Source organism: Emys orbicularis, chromosome 1 (assembly GCF_028017835.1).
Source record: "Emys orbicularis isolate rEmyOrb1 chromosome 1, rEmyOrb1.hap1, whole genome shotgun sequence".
Classification (NCBI taxonomy): domain Eukaryota; kingdom Metazoa; phylum Chordata; order Testudines; family Emydidae; genus Emys; species Emys orbicularis.
The window spans coordinates 213,976,637-213,996,474 of NC_088683.1; the positions used below are offsets into that span (position 1 = coordinate 213,976,637).

Genomic DNA, 19,838 nt, shown 5'->3' on the forward strand with positions numbered 1-19,838 from the left:
AATTACTGATGATTCTTTTTGATTGAGGAAGAGCAGGTAATGGTCGGGGCTCATTATCCTCCATGACTTGATTTTAATTCTGAGGCCGTGTCTACACTATAAACTTGGGTCAATGCAAGTTACACCGGCATGAAGCCATCGCAGTTAGCATATTGCATGTGCGTTCTTGGCTCCTTGCATCCATGCTGTGCATACTCACTAAGAGTGCTTATGTCGATGCACAGTGTGGTGCACCATGGGTAGGTATCCCAGTGTGCAACCTGCCACCATCCAGCACACACTCTTTTGGGTAGTTTTGGCAATGCCTGGTGGAGCAGAAACGAGTTATGCAGGGTGATTGGGAGCAAGAGGTCAACTTCCCAGTGTGCATCTGTTTCCATCCCATAATGTCATCTATAGCCCATAATTTTCACATATTTTTAAAAAAATCCTATGAATCCATGCAGTGCTCCTCGCTGTCTGCCTTCTCTGACAGAAGCACGGAGCTTGTACATCTCTGCACTATTGCCATAAGTGTTGCAAGCCCAGGACACTCAATCTGGTAGTTGTGGAGCCACAAGAAGAACTGAATCAGCGGGGAATGTGACAATTTCTTTGACAGATTGCTGTGGGATATAGTGAGAACCAACTCAGCGTTGGTGGTGCTGTTCATGGTGCAGCTGCAAATGGTGGAGTGCTGCTTTTGGGCCCGAGAAATGAGTGTTGACTGGTGGGATCACACTGTGATACAGGTTTGGGATGACGAGCAGCGGCTGCAGAACTTTCAGATGTGCAAGGCCACATTCCTGGCTCTGTGTTCTGAGCTCATCCACCCCTCCAGTGCAGAGACACCAAAATGAGAGCGGCACGGACAGTGGAGAAGGGAGTGGTGATGGCATTGTGGTAATGTGCAATGCCAGATTGCTACTGGTCAGTGGGAAATCATTTTGAAGTTGGAAAACCTGCTGTGGGGGCTGTTGTCATGCAAGTGTGCAGGGCTATTAATAGTCTCCTGCTGTGCAGGACGGTGACTCTCTGCAATCTGCAGGACATAATGAATGGATTTGCAGCAATGGAGTTCCTGAACTATGGTGGAGCAATAGACATCACACACATCCCTATTTTGGCATTGGACCACCTTGCCACAGAGTACGTCAACAGAAGGGGCTATTTTTTTTATGGTTATGCAAGCACTGATGGGTCACTGGAGACACTTCACCAACATCAATGTTGGCTGGTCAGGGAAGGTGCATGACGCTTCCATTTTTAAGAACACAGGGCCGTTCAGAAAGCTGCAAGCAGGGACTTTTCTTTCTCAATGGGTGGTTTACTGTTGATGATAAAATGCCAATAGTGATCCTGGGAGGCCCAGTTTACCCCGTGCTCCCCTGGCTCATGAAGCCATATGTTCCCCCTGGACAGCACAAGGAAAGATTCAGCTCTGGCTCAGCTGATGCCGAATGATAGTTGAATGCACTTTTGGTAGATTGAAGGGACGGATGCTGGTGGTGTTTCTTCACAACGTTGGATCTCAGTGAGAAAAGCATCCTATTGGTTATAGCTACCTGCTGTGTCCTGTGTAATAACTGTGAAGCAAAAGGGGAATGTTTCTGCCGGGATTGCGGGTAGAGGTGGAGTGGCTGTCTGCTGAGTTTGAACAGCCAGACACAAGGGCTGTTAGAGGTCAGGCGGAGCTATACTGCTCAGAGAGGGTTTTAAAGTGAACTTTAACAGTGAGCCACAGTAATGTATTGTGGTATACTGTGCTCTACCTGGCCTGCTGTTTTGGGGCTTGTTAGGAATTGTGTGATGTGTGGTGCACATCTATGAATATAACACTGTCAATGCACCTATTAATTTTGCAGTGCTAGTACATTTATGATTATTACACTGTTTGTCACTGATCCTATGACTTGTCACACTGTACAATAACAAATAAGTGGGTGATTTCATAACTGCTAGGCACTCTGCAGCATACGTTGGGAACTAATAATAAAGATGAATTATTTTCCAAATAGTTTTATTCATTAAGAAAACTAGTGCAAAAAATATTCTGTGGAATTTAAAAGTAAATACATTAAGAACTTAATAATGGAATAAAACTTAACAAAGGGAAAGAACATTCATGTCCATTTTACCTATGCATATGGCAACTGTGGATCTCACAGATTACTTAACTTGTGGTTGTCCTTAATGTCACTTGGGATGGAGTGATTAGGGGTAGGGATGCAGCCCCTGATGCCACATGAGAATGTTGGGGGGGGGGGGTATAGAGAGGTGCTGTAATGGAGTTCTTTATGTACTGCAAAGGGAAGTGAGCCTGTGATTGTTGAACCTGTAGGTCCACAAGAATCTGCAGCATCTGTGTTTGCTACTGGAGAAGCCCCACTATGTCCTGGTGCATCTCCCTCTTCTTTTCCTGCTGGGAGTCCTGGGTCTTTTGCCTGTCCACTCTTTCCTTTTACAGGCTGTTTGTTCATGGTCTGATGTAGCACTGGCTTGCAGGATCTCACTGAACATGTCATCCAAAGTCATCCCCTTTCTCCTCCTTATCTGGCTCAGGTGTTCCACGAGTCTAGAGGGTGAACCCCTCAAGGCCAGAATGGCAGCAGCTGTAGTTAAAACACGCAGCGGTACCATTGTTAGTATAGTCGCAACGGAAAGTGAAAGTTAAGATTCAGAATAAGGAGGGAATTGCTTGGTTGCATGAAATTGAGTATAGGGCAAAGGCACCATTTTCCACAGGCGGCAGTGATTTTGGCTGATATCTGACTCCTGAGGGAAACAAGCACAGAGAGCACAGCTGCTGCTGGTGTCTGAAGCCACTGGGGCCTGTATGTGCTAGCCTGTGTACTGCAACGGTGCTTGCTGAAGTTATTGCAGAATGGGGTGAGAGAATGCCCTACAGTGGAGAAAGAAATAAGGCTGCCATCCCTAGAAACCTTTGGGAGAGGATTGCGGAGTACCTCCATGAAAGTTTTTCATCAGGATCACTCAGGAAGATTCAAGGAACATCCCTGTATACATAAACAAACTGCTGTGCATGGCCCCTTTGCCTAACTCCACAGGGGAGTGAAAAGCAGATAGCACTACCTTCTATAGTTGTGCTGCTACCTCTTCTACTATGAGTAAATTAATGAAAAGTTGACAGCTGTGTCCTGCTGAGTTGGGATTGCCAAGACCATAATGGGAGATATATTTACAGACTTACCCAAGTATCCTTTCCCTTCATTGGGCTCACCCATGCTTGACTGCTGGGACTGACTGGAATGTGGTGGAGTCTCAAACAGGTCTTGGCTCATGGCATAACTGACCCCCCCGGTTTCATGACCTGCTTCTTCTTCGTCCTTCCTGTTCACAGCAGGGGTCTGTGTCTCGGGCTCTTCAGAGGTATCCATGGTGGAGTGTGGGGTGGTGATGGAATATCTGCCAAGTATGGCTTTGTAAAAGCATCAGGTCTGTGGCTCAGCACTGGATCGACTGTTGGCCTTCCTGGCCTTCTGATATGCCTGACGCAGTTCCTTCATTTTCATGCGGCCCTGCTGCTGGTCCTTGTTTACCCCTTTTCCTGCATCCCCCGTACAATCTGCTTGTAGATGTCCATGTTTCTGCTGCTGGTCTGTAGCTGTGCCTGCACAGTCTCTTCTCCCCACGGGCCTTGGAAATGCAATATCTCCTGTTGACTCCAAGCTGGAGCGTGGCTGGAATGTGTAGCTGGCATGGTGATCTAGGCAGTTGCACAGAACTGGAGAGCTGCCAAGATGGACAATCAGGAAACGGCATTTCAAAAATTCTCAGGGCTTTAAGGGAGGGGCCTCTGTGACCCCTGGGCAGTGGAGTTCACAACAGTGACCAGAGCGGTCAGTGTCAGGAATTGTGGGACAGCTGCTGGAGGACTGTTAGGGTCAACATAAATAACGCAGTGTCTACATTCTCACTGTGTTGATCTCAGTACATTGACTGTGACTTGGGGAGGTGGTATTACTGTGTCGCTGTAACAGGGCAGTTATGTCAGTGGGAGACAAATTTAAGTTAGACACATGCACAGCTAGGTCAATGCCAGGTGGCTTACCTTGACCTAACTTTGTAGTGTAGACTAGGCCTGGTTCCCTTAAAGATAGACTCTGTTTGTGATTGATTGTGGAAGCTAATTGATGTCTCAACATCTGTTCTCTTGCAGGTATTGTTTGATACTCAGGCTCCATTAGTTGCCATCAACAAACTTCCAACTGTGCCAATGCTGGGTCTGACTCAACGCATCAACATTGCTTATCAGTGTTTCTCAATCCTGCCGCAGTCACCCACGCACATCAGGCTGGCTTTTAGGAATATGTACTGCATTGACATCTACTGCCGGAGCCGTGGGGTGGTGGCAATACGTGATGGAGCATATAGTCTTTTTGACAATAGTAAAATAGTTGAAGGTTTTTACCCTGCACCAGGACTAAAGGTAACTGATCTTGTGTTTTCTGGCATCTTATGGAATCATCACTCATGGTTCCATTGTGCAGGTTGAGATGAGCTTTTCATTTAAAGCCAATTTTATGTATGAAGAATACACTGCATCTCCTCAAAATTACAGCACTTACTCTTTTTGAGGACAGAATTTTCTGGTTTACAAGTAAACTGGTTAATTAGTATAAATGTATTTAACTCAAAATGTGGCCAACAAGAAACTTAGCTCTCAATGTGAGATGTGGTTTTTTTTTTTTTTTTTTTTTTTTTTTTCCTCCTTCTGAATGATTTTAGTAATGAAATAATGCAGACACTTCAGGCTTCTTTCATAGTTAAACCGCACTGAAATCTTGTGCCAAAGCTACATTTAAAGACTTTTTTTAGGATTAATGGTAATTTTTCCCCATTCTTCATAATTGAACACTTCTTCAGCAGGGGCTGATGGATAATTTTCTATTTCAGAAAAGCCTATGTAGAACTGCCCTCTTTGAAAAGGCTGTAGTCTCCCATTGTTCTCAGTAGGATTGAAGCCAGGGGCTGCTCTTAAAGATGATGGCTGACTTGGCTCTCACTGGAAACAATAGGAGGCAGTGGCCCTTTTGAAAGAGGGCACCTATGCTTCAGTCCTACCTAGAAATGGGAATGGCAGCCATTTTTAAAGAGGGCAATTTCTGAATTTTCTGAAAGATTTTTTTATGCACCAGCCTCTGTCAGAAACTTTCAGTTATGAAAATTAATGGCAAAGAATCAACACTAGTGCTAAATATTTTTCTTCAGCATTTACCCTTGCTCCAGATCTACACAGACAGTTGGAGAGGAAATAGGGGTCTATAGTGGGGAAGGGGACAGAAAAGAGGGGGAAGACTGGTGTGCTTGTGTATAGGGGAATGTAGGAGGTGCAGGAGAGAGGGGGGGAAAACGGGTGTGCAGGAGGGAATGAGGAATTGGGGATGTGTGTAGGGTATACTGGGAGATGCAAGGGGGAATCAGGAGTATAAATTCCCAGTACTTTGTATTGCTCTGGCAATACAAAGCAGCTCAAAATGTAGTTTAACTGGTCAGTATGCTCTGCTCCAGAATAGCATAAAGCAGCGAGAGCAGACAAGTGAATATGGCAATTTAACGTTTTTAATGTTAAGGCTGATGCTTCATATCATTAGAAAGCTCTCATGGTACCATTCTCTTTGGGTTTATTTTTATACTGATCATGTAATTTTTTGGGGGGAGGGGAAAGGGAAATTCTTAGACAAGCTATGTTAAGATGGAGTTATGGTTGAAAGTACATATCAGTAAATAGTAAAATACGCCACAGGGATTTTGCCATTTTAAAATAAACCCAAACATGGTAAAGTATTGAATAGTTTGCATAGAGTTAAGGTTGTGTGAGTGCCATGTAGTGACATAAGTGTGGGGTAGAAAAGGGGTTGGGGGGAGAAAAAAATTGGACTGTAAAAATCAGTTTAGTATAATCCAGGACCAATAACACTAAAATACCTTAATCGTATGATTATTGCTTAGTGACACCGTAGGGCAGAGTTTAAAGTTCTCTGGATGCCTGCATTTCTGTAGGCTAACAAGTTTGGATTTATTTTTGATCAAATTAAGTAAGGTTCTGTGGCACTCAATGGTATTGTAGAGTCTTTCTTTAAAGAAGAGAAGAATCTCTTGAAATGACACTGGCTGATTTGATCATAATTCCTCCAAGTAAGTTGTATCTTCCAGAAGTCTGGTGGGTTTTTTTTGTTGCTGTTTTTTTTGTTTTTTGTTTTGTTTTGTTTTTTTAAAGAAACTTCCAGTGACTAGCTGTGCTCTTACCCTTTTTTTATACACCTCTATCTCGATATAACGCTGTCCTCGGGAGCCAAAAAATCTTACCACATTATAGGTGAAACCGCGTTATATCGAACTTGCTTTAATCCACCGGAGTGCGCAGCCCCGCTCCCCCGGAGCACCGCTTTACCGCGTTATATCCGAATTCGTGTTATATCGGGTCGCGTTATATCGGGGTAGAGGTGTACCTGTTTTTTATAAGCCATAGATTCTGGGAATTAGTGCTGTGCATAAATGTCCTTTAGTTGCACTAGAAACCTCTCTTCAGCTAAATATTTGATATCCTTAGTAGTCAAATTCATTGTCTTTCCTGTGCCCATTGACTAAAAAACAAAAATGTCAAAGCCTTCTAGGAAATTGACTGTTGGTCAGGGGACACTGGGAAAGCAGATGCCTTTCCAGTTTACTTGACTTTCTTCTTGAGGATACCTTCTAAGTAAAGGGTTCATTTCTATTTGAGGAGGTGAAAAAGGGAATTGTTACAAAGATGATTTTTACACTTGCAAACTTATAAGTACAACTACATCTCAACTGACAATCCTATCTAAATACAGAATCTTTATAAAATTATTTTTCAGTGACTAGTATGTGATGATTCCTATACATTTACTTCAAATTATTATGTCCTTATTTTATTTCTTGGTTAATGGTTACCTTCAAGTTTTAAACCTTTTGAGAGCTATATGGCTTCACAAATGTTCTAGATCTTCCTGAGTCTGATTTAACCAACATTGAGTCAGTTTTTTGTATTTGAGAGCCGGAGACTTAGATTTCCATCTTTTGATAATAAGTTCTACTGGCTTGTGCCAAACTAACAGGACGGGGGTTGTTTTGCCAAAACTTTTATGTGAATAAACTTGTACTGATCTAGAAAACTAGAGTCGCTTAAAACATTTACTACCTTTTTAATAGGAGATTGGTATGAAAGGCTACTGAATTTTGCAGGTGAACTTGCCAGAGTGGCAAACAGCAACAGTTTCTTAGTAACCAAATTGGTCTTTGACTTCCTGATCTTGTGAATTGTACTTCAAGTAATGGAATTTATATTTTAATCTAGGGATAACAGAATAAGTTATAAATAGCACACATACACTACTGCTATTGATACTTAGATCAATTATAAGTATAGAATTGCTGTTAGAGGCGTGTAATAAATTATAATATTCAAATATATCCACAGACATTCCTGAACATGTTTGTTGACAGCAATCAGGATGCACGAAGACGATCTGTAAATGAGGATGATAATCCGCCTTCTCCTATTGGGGGGGACATGATGGATTCATTGATATCACAACTTCAACCCCAACAATCACAGCAACAGGTAAAATGTAGGCAAAATAATAAAACCACAGGTTACACTGTATCTCTATTGTTCTCCGCAATTATATCTACCTTTTTAGAAAAATGTATGTTGTGTCTTCCTCGAGAGGGGTGGCAATAGCAGATGAGAGGTGAGTATAAACTATACTGCTTTGGAATAGCCATTGGAAGATTTATTCATGTTTTAAAATGTATGTTTACGTTGAGATAGCATCATAGATAGCACATAGCATGTTTACTGCCATTCAGGAGAACCATTCAACATGTCTTATTTAAAACAGAAAAGGAGCATGTGATCGAGGGGAGACAATGTGGTCCTAAAATACAAGATTTTTTTTGGTAACCTGAGGGCCTGTATTGGATTTTTGGTCTTTGGAGGGTGGAAGTGAAGAAGAGGGTTAGATGTGTTTATGTGGTTTGAAGGAAGGGCGTGAAGACTTCTTCAAAAATTGTGGAACAAAGCAGCAAGCCCTGAATAAGGAGGTGTGAAGACTTGGATGCTATGGTGTTAAGTTGCTTAGACAGATCTGATATCAAACTACCATCAGTTTTTTGCTGATTCTATTAACATTAGTACTTAGTAGATTCAGCGTGAAATCACTGAAGACTTCCATTTTACTGTGTTGACACTTTCAGCCATTTGCAAAACAGGCAGGAGCATCAGGAGCTTACCCTCTTACTTCACCACCCACATCCTATCACAACACAGTGACCCCCTCTCCTTCCATGATGCATACACAGTCACCAGGTAAGATGGCTCTCAATTCTGTGTTGGCAATAGATGTTATGGAATGTACGCTTTTTTATATTCTAAAGAATAGTATGATTTACGACATACTTCTCTCATAAAGTGACCTTATGTTACTTATGAGGCATGCGCAGCGTGGTTGGTCTTAGCTATGCTGCATGTGAGCTCTGCATGAACGTCAGCCATGGTTCCGTAATTGGCATTTACTGTGCTTGCATAACATGTAATTATTTTTACAGGCTCCTAAATTCGTCAAATCAAACATCTTCACTTAGAGGTCCTTTTCTGAAAAGGCTATTTCCGCTTTCTACTCCCAGACGTTTACACTTGGATGGAGACCAAAACTAAGTGTAAACTTCAAAAAGTTATGAGCACCTGAGAACAGAGCTTAAATTGGAAATAGTTATGCAACCTCAACTGTAGTTATGTTGATGCGCCTGCTGTAACAAGGAAAAACATTATACCTATTACCTAAGAATATCATGTATTGTACATGTAGAATGTACCATAGAATTTCTAGTTCACATTTGCCTTTGAAGAAGGATTGGTTACTGTATAAATTAGTATCCTGTCTGCTCAGTAAGAGTTCATGGTTGCTGGTTCATGTCCAAGATGCAGCTTCTGGGGGTAAAGGTAACTCCGACAAGTCTAGTATGACATGTCTCTAAAAAAGAGAGACCACTTTTTTCTGATTTTCTTTGCTATTGGTTTACTCAAGCTTTTGAAAGAAAAGTCGGAAACGTAATGAATTGCTGTTTGTGTCTGGATGTCTTTATTAGGAAATCTGCATGCTGCAAGCTCCCCTAGTGGTGCTTTGAGAGCTCCATCACCAGCATCATTTGGTCCAACTCCTTCACCTTCCTCCCTTGGAATAACAATGGGACAAACAGCTAATTTTACCAGCCCACATGGTGAGTTCTTGTACTAGTAATCTCTATAGTGACATGAAGAGTAAACTGTTCCTTAAAATTAAGCCCTGTCTGTGCAGACTTAGGGACAAGGTAGGTGAGGTAATATCTTTTATTGGACCAACTTCTGTTGGTGGAAGAGACCAGCTTTTGAGCTACACACAAAGCTCTTCTTCAGGTCTGGAGATTTATACTGTTTGGAATAATGAGTGTTCAGCAATTGTCTTGAAATAGCAGTTTGTACGGATGTGGATTTTCTTGGTAATTATAGCCATACAGATGCTTTCAACAACTTTGAGGTGTTGCTAGTCTATTGAAAATTAAGTACAGTAACTCCTTGCTTAACGTTGTAGTGATGGTCTTGAAAAATGCGACTTTAAGCGAAACAATGTTAAGCGAATTCAGTTTCCCCATAAGAATTAATGTAAAGGGGGAGGGAGGTTTTAGGTTCCAGGGAATTTTTTTTCGCCAGACAAAAGACATTATATACATATACAGCATAAGTTTTGAACAATTTTAAACAAACATTTTAATACTGTACTCAGCAATGATGATTGTGAAGCTTGGTTGAGGTGGTATAGTCAGAGCGTGAAAGACGCTGGATTGTCCAGTTGCTCCTCTTGCTGTTCTTTCCAAAGTGCCGGGGGGTGCTCCAACCCCTCTCCCTGAGCATGCTACGTCCTCTCCCCTCCCCCCCAGCCTCCTGAATGCCACGAAACCCCTCCCACCCGCAACAATTAGCTGTTTTGGGGTGTTTTGGAGGGTCGGGGGGAAGGCTGCGCATGGAGTCCTCACTCCTCCCCCCTCTCCCCCAGAGCCTCTTGAATGCTGGGAATCAGCTGATTGCTGCAGGCGGGAGGCGTGGGGAGGGAGGGGGGAGTTGCTGATCCGTGGGGCTGCCGGCGGGCGGGAGGCGCTGTGGGGGTGGAGGGGAGCTGATGGGGAGGCTGCTGGCCCACCCTGGTTCCAGGCCCCCAAGGCCAAACAATGTTATAAGCAAACTTTCTGCTACTTTAAATGAGTATGTTCTCTAATAGATCAGTAACATAACAACAAAACAACGTTAACCAGGACGATGTTAAGTGAGCAGTTACTGTACCAATCACTCACTTCCCCCTACTAATGTGGGAAAAATTGACCTAGACTATCATGCAGTATCACTGAGGCCATGGTTTCAGCTGAATTTAATTTTACTTTACCCTGTATCTTTAAATGTAAAACAACTTCTGTTAATTACCTTCACATGCAGCTTAAATCAAAAAGGGAAGTAATTGAGAACAGGCTAAAGAGATTCAGTAACTTAAAACTTGAAAATTGTTGACTGTCGTCTTGTTTTACAGTGCACAAAAAAGTGCAACTGATCCTTCCCCCCTACTTCAGTTATTGAATTACTTGGAAAACTCTATTCAAATTACTCCACCTATAATTACAGTACATTAGATTCTGCTCTCTATAGCACCACTACTACTTAAATCACCAAAAATTAAGAGTGGATTTTATTTTTCAGCATATCAGTCAAGTAACTGAGAAACAGTCTGTTGTAGACACTACAGTCTGATTTGTTCTTAGGAGCATACATGAATGGATTTTATTATGGAACTTTACTGCAGTGAAGTGAAGTTACTGAGGCATTTTCCTGAGTAAACTACACCCTTTGTCTTTCACTATGTCCAGCTTTCATACAGCTAGTGAGAGGTAGAGACCTGCTGTAGTCAGTGGGACTCTGTATGGAAGGATCCCTTTGCAGAATCTAGTCCATAACTAATAGAATTTAAAGGCAAAGTAATAAATGTGTAAACTTCTATTTTAAATTTAATTCTTTAAAATGCTTACATCTTACATACAGCTACAGATGGAGTATGAGATAAAAGGAAGTGGATGCTGTGTGTCATATTGGTATTTTACACTGAGTTTTTGAATACTTTGTTTGAACTCACTGTGTGTGACCATATTTTCTGCGACTTAAGAAAAGCTTTAATTAAAAAAATAACCTTGAGAATTTCACAGGTACCATAGACCCTAGTTCACCCTACACAATGATGTCGCCCAGTCAGCGTGCAGGGAATTGGCCAGGATCTCCTCAAGTGTCTGGTCCCTCACCGGCTGCACGCATGCCTGGAATGTCACCAGCCAATCCTTCTCTCCATTCTCCAGTCCCAGATGCCTCTCATTCCCCACGAGCTGGAACAAGTTAGTTATATTTAACAGTATTATAATTGTGAAGCACTTAAAGTTAATATTTCTAGTTCCATCTCTTTTGTAGCATTTCTTATTTTTATCTGCTACCCTTTTGTAGTAAAATAATACTCTGCTACATATATGCATTTATTCTGGCCCAGTGTGAGTCTTAAATAATTAATAAAAAATGGAAAGCAAGTCAAATCATGGTTAACACTGGATCTATTTTTATCTAGTTCTGAAGGTTTTTTATTTACTGAGCTGTTGAAATTGAATATTTGTGTTTAAGCCTTTGATACCTCCAAGGTGAGGAGAAGTCCAGATGAATAGCAGCAGTGTGAAGAAGATCTGAAAGTACATATGAGTACAAGAATAGTAAAATGTCACACTTCAGCACTGTAAAATGGTCTTGGCAAGACTGATTTAACTAAACTTCTTGATCACTTCTGCCAACTGATTGAGTACAAAGTTGCCATTTGCTGGCCCTAACCTCTGATGCTTGGGAGAGAAAAAAGGGCCAATATACTAGTTGCTAACATTACTGAGATTCTCTGCATGGGTTGAGTATAATGGTCGTAACTACTTGACTTTGTTGCTATAGCTGGGCCTATGTTGTATGGCAACTAGTGCTGTAAATCCCCTTGAGGAGGAGCTACCTGGGAAGATTGGCGTATTGTGTCCAGTTTTGGTCCCCTCACTACAGAAGGGATGTGGACAAATTGGAGAGAGTCCAGCGGAGGGCAACAAAAATGATTAGGGGGCTGGGGCATATGATTTACGAGGAGAGGCTGAGAGAACTTGGGTAATTTAGTCTGCAGAAGAGTGAGGGGGGAGTTGATAGCCTTCAACTACCTGAAGGGGGGTTCCAAAGAGGATGGAGCTCGGCTGTTCTCAGTGGTGGCAGATGGCAGAACAAGAAGCAATGGTCTCAAGTTACAGTGTGAGAGGTCTAGGTTGGATGTTAGGAAACACTGTTTCACTAGGAGGGTGGTGAAGCACTGGAATGGGTACGTAAGGCGGTGATGGAGTCTCCATCCTTAGAGGTTTTTAAGGCCCGGCTTGACAAAGCCCTGGCTGGGATGATTTAGTTGGTGTTGGTCCTGCTTTGAGCAGGGGATTGAACTAGATGACCTCTTCCAACCTTAATATTCTATGATTCTATAAGATAAAGCAAAGATTAGTCATTAAATATATGAAGTTGGCAGGATGAAACTTCTGCTTTCATGGTAATGCTATTAGTCTTGTTGTTACCTCTTCCTCCAAGCCCATCCCCATTTACTTCTGGGTTTTGTCCATTATTTCCATCTTGTCTGACACAGTCCTTGCCCCAGAGAGCGCGCACGGTCATCTTTGTTACTTTTTTGTACAGTGTCTTCCAAAAATTTGAAAACATAACGTGCAGTCAAACTCTGTACACTTTCAGTAAGTGAGAATTTTTCTATTTCCATCAGGTTCCCAAACAATGCCAACTAATATGCCTCCACCTCGTAAACTACCTCAGCGCTCCTGGGCTGCATCTATCCCCACGATCCTCACTCACAGTGCCTTGAATATTCTACTGCTGCCCTCTCCTACTCCTGGGCTTGTACCAGGACTAGCCGGCAGCTATCTTTGCTCCCCTCTAGAGCGATTTCTTGGATCAGTTATTATGAGGCGACACCTTCAGAGGATCATCCAGCAAGAAACGGTACTTAAATGATTAATTTGTAACTCCCTAACTATTGACTTTCAAGTGTAACTTTCTAAATAGTAGTTTGTCACATGCTTGCATTGTAGGTCTGCTTCATAATAAATCACAAACTATTCTGTCTGAATTGTAATTGCTTTCAGCATCTCAGAAAAAGAGAAAGTAAGAACAGATATCCAGAATGTTGCCACTAATAAATGTTTCCAACTTCCTAGTTGGAACACCATACACCTTCAACATCTATTTTGAAGAACTGTGTAAAATAGATCTAGAATAAATGAAGTCCAGTGATTAGAGTAGGGATTTGAAGAGTCAGAATTCCTTTGTGTTCTATTCCTGGCTCTCTCACTGACTCAAGCATGAACTTAGGAAAAAGTACTGAATCTCCCTACCTCAGTTCTTTTCATCAGTACAATGGGCGTAATACTTGCCTAACCCTCACATCTGGGATGTGAGGGCTTAATTAATGCTAGTAAATCTCTATATAAATATAGAGGATCTCAAACTTACATTTTAACTTTCTTGCTTATGCTATTCATGCTGTTGGCAAAGTGAAACAATAGTGTATCAGTCTATTAATACAGTTTAACACAATTTAATCCCCTCCAAATTTAGGCTGACCATATTCTGAAGTCCTTAACTTCAGGGAAACCCACACTTCTAGATGTGGAGTCTCCTACTTATCTGACTACAGTAAATATCTGGTCCCTCTGTGTAGGCACTTAAGTGTCCCCATCACAGTAGTATCTGAGTTCTTGATAAATTACCTTTCCTAGCTGTATGCAAAATATTGTGTGATTTCTCCTCCCTTTCCTTGCCCTCTCCCCCCTCCCCCAAAAAGGGAAAAATTGTGCAGCCATATAACGTGATAGCTGTTCTTTTAAAAAATGAATAAATAAAAGATGATGACTGGGGCCCAGATCCTCTGATACCCAGTCCCCACTAGGTGCAGCAGTGTGGGGTGGAGAGCCATGGTGCCAGATTATGGACCCCTGATTTTGGGGGTGGTTATACTCTAAGTGGTGCATGGAGCAGGCTTGGGGCTGCTCTCAACTTTTCCAGCTGGCTGTACATTCCAAGGAGTCACACCCATCTGGAAATGACCAGAACTCAGCATGCTCCAGCCATACCTTCACCCCTAGGGATGGGGAGGAAGTGCTGAAGATTCCTTCCATGCTGAAGTAATCAACAGCTGTGGAGAGGAGGTCAGTTTCTACTCCTTTATGCTTCCAGACCAATGTAAAAGGAGCAAAGTCGGGGCTGGGATCTAGCACTGTTATTCCTGAACGTGATGTTTTTATATGGCCAAAACTTAAGTGGTGCTCTTGTTAAAAGAAACAGCCTTCAAAATTGGGGGGGGGAGGGGTCTGAGGAGTGAGTTTGTTCTTTTATTGTTCCATGAAGTACTAATTAGATGCATTGTTTCTGTTCGTACAGCTACAGCTAATAAACTCCAACGAACCAGGTGTAATAATGTTTAAGACAGATGCACTGAAGTGCAGGGTTGCCCTTAATCCGAAAACCAACCAGACTTTGCAGCTAAAAGTAACACCTGAAAATGCAGGACAATGGAAGCCAGAGGAACTACAAGTTTTGGAGAAATTCTTTGAAACAAGAGTATGTACTTAAACAACTAACATTCAGTGTCTTGTTTTGTATGTCATCTTAATATTGGCCTATTCTGCAGCTTTTATTCATGAGTAATTCTCTTGATATCAGTGGAACTAGTGATGAGAGTAAGGGCTGCGGGATAAGAGTAGCGATTAACAGCTATGCACAGTTGTGGTGCTATGTAAATAGCAAATGGACCATTTTTGATCTAGATGGACAGTACTAATTGGTGTATTGTATTACTGTAGGTTGCAGGACCACCATTTAAAGCAAACACGCTAATAGCCTTTACAAAACTACTAGGAGCTCCTACGCATATCCTCAGGGACTGTGTACACATCATGAAACTGGAGTTGGTAAGTTACTTTTTTTTTTAATTTTATTGACAACATTTAGTCTGCTGAACTCCAAAGTCTGCACTTGAAATAATAAAAATCTGTTTGTGGTGACTGCAGAATGAATTCCACCCTGTAGTGTAAATGAAGATACAGAATCTAATATTAAATACATAAATTCAATAAAGATGTGTTCACTGTGCTTCTTACTAAGAGGTCAACAAAAACTTGTCCTCTCCCTAGACTTGAAGCATTTGATGAAAATCACACAACTGGGTGTTTATATAGTATCTTTTCATTGCTATCTCAGTGTAGATTCACAGAACCATTCTCATAGCAAGAGGAGATTAGTTAACTCTTAATTATATGTATATTAAATGTGAAATAATCTGAAAGCTTGAAGAGTCTAGCTCAAGTGTCATTTAACAGTACCAACATGCTACAATAGTCAAACACATATGTTACCTTAATATGCCTTGCTTTATCATGTTTTCTGTGGCATGTTTTTAAAACAGTTCCCTGATCAAGCAAGCCAATTGAAATGGAATGTGCAGTTTTGTTTAACGATTCCTCCCAGTGCCCCACCAATTGCACCTCCAGGAACACCTGCTGTTGTGCTGAAATCCAAAATGTTGTTTTTCGTAAGTATAATAGCTGTCTTTATTAAAAGCTGCAGCGTGGACAGGGTCTGAAAGAAGAGCAGTGTTACTAACCAGCTAGTAGAAGGGTCAGTTCCGTAAACCTGGCTTCTGTCTGCACATGGCATGGTTACTCTTGGCTAGTTACCATGGTAGCTAAAAATGTTGCTGTTGCAAGAGGCCTAGGGTTGCATACTGTTTTTCTATAATGCGTTCGGCACACTTTTTTCCTTTCTGTGGCTATAAACCCCATAACTATTCCTGCGTACCTTGTTTGGCTAGTCTTCCTTCTTGCTCTCTGGAGATGCTGTGATAAAGTATCATAAAATTAATTGCTTCATGCACTGCTGGTGCCATTCTGTATGTGTCCCCTCTGGTCTTTCTGTTCTTTGCTGAAACACTATGGGATTGTTGCTTGCATTTTTCCAGAATGTTGTGATACAAATGCGGTCTGATGGCAGGAAAGCCACTGTGTGGACACAAACTGAACTGTGTTAATCGTCAGGTTTAGATGATGGTGCCTTTAACTAGTTACAAAATCAGTTGTACTGGTAGTGCGAATGTGTCCTTAGGAGTTTATCTCAACTATAGTGTCTTGAGACTGGATGTAGATTATTCCTAATTATTGAGCTGTTATCTATGAAATATGAGATGTGTATAAAATATAGGCCTAGAAATGTTTAGAAGTTTTGCTACAATGAGCAGTTCTGTTTTGGACAGTGGGCTCATATAAAATGTGAAGAATTTATTGTGTATGAAGACAATGTGGAAAGCTATGGCCACAATTAGTTTTACTTCAGTACCTTTTCTTAGGTATAGAATCTTTGTGACACCTAGTTTTTGTATGTTACTGTATTGAAGGTGTTCCCCACATAGAGATAATGTAAAAGGAAATGAAATAAAAAAGGACCTGACTACAAGCTAGGGCTTCAAGTAGCAAGGCAACTATCCTAACATTATGTGTTTGTCTGAAATATACGGTTTCATCTTAATGCACTCTTTATCGTTTTTGTTTTACTCACAGCTTCAGTTAACACAGAAAACTACAGTCCCACAGGAAGCCGTTAGCATTATTGTCCCAATCATTTATGATATGGCTTCGGGCACAACGCAACAGGCAGACATTCCCAGGCAGCAGAACTCTTCCGTTGCTGCTCCCATGTTGGTTAGCAGTATTCTAAAGAGGTTTGCAGAACTGAATTCTCCACGACCAGGTACTGTACATATCCAGTAGACAGAACTCAAGAAGTATTCAGACTTAAAAATAAGTGGGATTTAGTTTTAGTGATTTGTAATGCATGTCTTTGTGGAGAGAGGATCGATCAGCCTTTCTTAAGGTGATTTGCAGGTCCTGATAGGGTTAATTTATGTGTTATTGATTACTATTGAGACCATACCAGTCATTTGTGCCAGAGGGTTGTATTAATGGCACAAGCTAGTTTACTGTTTGTCTAGGAGGTAGAATGCATGTATTTTGACATGGCTTATGCTACTGCAGTCACAGCAACATAGTGTTCATGAGTGGATTCAGTGTAAATAACAATTGCAATGCTGTGGTAAAACATCTGATTTCATGGTTTACCATAGATTAATAAACCATTTCAGTAGAATAGCATAAAGATATATTAAAGCACTGATCAAACCCTGTCCCTGTATCATGAAGAATGAAAAAGGATCTGAGTGATTGTTTGCTGCATGTACGCTCTACCAGTGTTGTAATGGGTGCAGTGAATACTTTCACTTTCTACCAAATGTGCTGTGAAGCTCTTGCATGTATGTTGTTCGTAAGAATGAGAATTGTTTCAATTTTGCTGCAACGTTTTTATTTAACCACTTAAAAAAAAAGTGTGTTTTTAAAACATACCCCGATAAGGTTTAAATGATGAACTCAAAGGCTGAATTCTGCTTCTGTTCTAAGTACACCTCTACCCCGATATAACGCGACCCCATATAACACGAGTTCGGATATAACGCGGTAAAGCAGTGTTCCGGGGGGGCGGGGCTGCGCAGTCTGGCGGATCAAAGCAAATTCGATATAACGCAGTTTCACCTATAACGCGGTAAGATTTTTTGGCTCCCAAGGACAGCATTATATCGGGGTAGAGGTGTATTTATGTATCTTAATCTAATTCACAATACTTTTGTTGTGCTTGATGCTTTATTTGGAGTGACAGAATTTTAGAATGTTACCATTGTAAATTGGTAGGGATGTACCTATTTTTATGAAAATCATGCCACATTCACATTAATATTGCATTTTCTGTTATATTAAACTTATTAGCAACGTAGATGAGTGGTGGGGGGAAACAAACAAGGCTTGGGCAAGGCTTCCCAGACCTCATAGGGTCCTCTACTTTAATTCCTTCTGTGGCTGGACTCTTATCCTGTGTTAGACCCTTTCTGAGAACTAGCAGGATGAGGAAGAGGGAAATTGAACTCACAGAAATAACTTGAACTTGCACTTTCATTTTTCCAAGGGTCATGTGTGAGAGATCTCAGTCCTACACCACCTCCCCATTTGTAGATTTAAAGATAAATAGGTTTGGGCACTGTATTACTGAGCATGATGTTACATATAACAGGATATGTTGGTTCCACTTGACTAACCAAACATAATTGTTTGTTTAAAATTAATAGGTGATAATCTTGATGTTTTGGAATAACATCTTACACAGTGATAAATATTTTTTTACAAGGAGTTTTACCCACAGTATTTCTGTACACAATAGATTGGAATGCTCAGCTGGGTAAATAGCACTCCTTCAAAAAACAAAGTTCACTGAATGTATCAGAAGAGCAAGTTCTCTCTTGTTGAGTACTAGTGGGGAAAAATATAGATATTTCTCTGAGCCTAACTGTAGTACCTCAGTTCCTGAAGTTATGATTAAATGAAATCCACAGTAAAATATTGTAGGAATGCCACAGCATAGGGAACAATCTTCAAAGCTACTTGGTATGTCCAAAATTGAGATATCTGTTCTTTGGTAAATTGATCAAGATAGGAAGGTGGAGCTCACCAGTTTTTGTAGCTGTGACCATAGATCTTGATGAAATGAGATGGAACACAGCCCACGGAACAGAATGGGGACAAGAAAAAAGTGTATCTGAAAGGAGCTCATGTCTTCGAGTAGGATCCTAGCCAGTCAAGGAAATATGTGGAGTAGGGTAGGGGACATCCCTGTGTACTTGAGCCCCAATTTTACCAGGATATAGTGTCTGTATTGATGTGGTTTAAACAAAAAAAAAAAAAAAAGGGGGGGGGGTGTGTCCCTCTGCTGGAAACTTTTGAAATGCTTGGTGCAATTTGCTGCCATTGTAAAGGTTTAAGACCTTTGGAAAGATGTATAGCTGGGTGGAGAGGGTTCTCCTTTTGTCTCTTTGGAGGGGTAGGAAAGGTTATACCTGTCCCCAGTGAAGGAGAGGGATAGCTAGCTGGGGACAGATCTCTTTTTTACAGGAGGTGTGAATAGGGGTTTCCTTGCTGGGACATCACTTTTGACAAATGCTATTGCAGCTCCACCCACTAGTTGGAAGGATCCGGAGACCCAGAAACTTCCCAGCAAGGCACTAGCTCCTTCTGCTGGTCTCACTTCAAATTCCCCTGCTTGGTGAATTTTCACCACACCAGCCAGAGTGGAACGGGGACTCCCCATGTCAGGGAAAAGAGGGAGAGCTTCCTGTCTGGTTTTAGCCAAGGATGGAGAATTGCACTCCCTGTATTCTAACACCTACTTCCGATCCATTGTCAGAAAACTATAGTTGTTGCAAGAATGTATCCATAAATATGGTTTAGGAAAATGCCTCAAATTGTTTAATTTCAACAAAGACAAATACCTATTGTCTGAATGATTGTGACTATAGCTGATAAATGTTCCATCTTTGTGGTTACAAAAACATACCCACTGTAGGAATGTGATTTGCAGCAATAAAAATGACAGGAAATGGAAAGATTGACTTACCTGTGTTATGCTCACAACTGAAATATTTGAGGAAGGGTGAGACAAATGAGATGAACTGATTAAAAATCCATGAAGTAACACTTATGGTACTATTTACACTTACTGTATACTATAATCAGTGTTGCCTCATTTTGGCTGTATCTTTTACCTTGCTCTCTCTTTTTGTGAGAGAGTATTTTGTACTCAA

The 19,838-nt window shown here is 41.3% G+C and overlaps 1 protein-coding gene across 1 annotated transcript in view; it reads left to right on the forward strand.

The window, feature by feature from the left end:
* MED14 (mediator complex subunit 14) overlaps positions 1 to 19,838 on the forward strand; it is a 56,323-nt gene that overhangs the window by 33,757 nt on the left and 2,728 nt on the right. The window contains exons 20-29 of the mRNA XM_065405717.1: positions 4,160 to 4,429; positions 7,445 to 7,588; positions 8,224 to 8,335; positions 9,115 to 9,246; positions 11,251 to 11,433; positions 12,873 to 13,108; positions 14,546 to 14,725; positions 14,968 to 15,075; positions 15,570 to 15,695; positions 16,717 to 16,906. Coding sequence (XP_065261789.1) covers positions 4,160 to 4,429; positions 7,445 to 7,588; positions 8,224 to 8,335; positions 9,115 to 9,246; positions 11,251 to 11,433; positions 12,873 to 13,108; positions 14,546 to 14,725; positions 14,968 to 15,075; positions 15,570 to 15,695; positions 16,717 to 16,906 — 1,681 coding nt within the window. The remainder of the gene's footprint in view (positions 1 to 4,159; positions 4,430 to 7,444; positions 7,589 to 8,223; positions 8,336 to 9,114; positions 9,247 to 11,250; positions 11,434 to 12,872; positions 13,109 to 14,545; positions 14,726 to 14,967; positions 15,076 to 15,569; positions 15,696 to 16,716; positions 16,907 to 19,838) is intronic.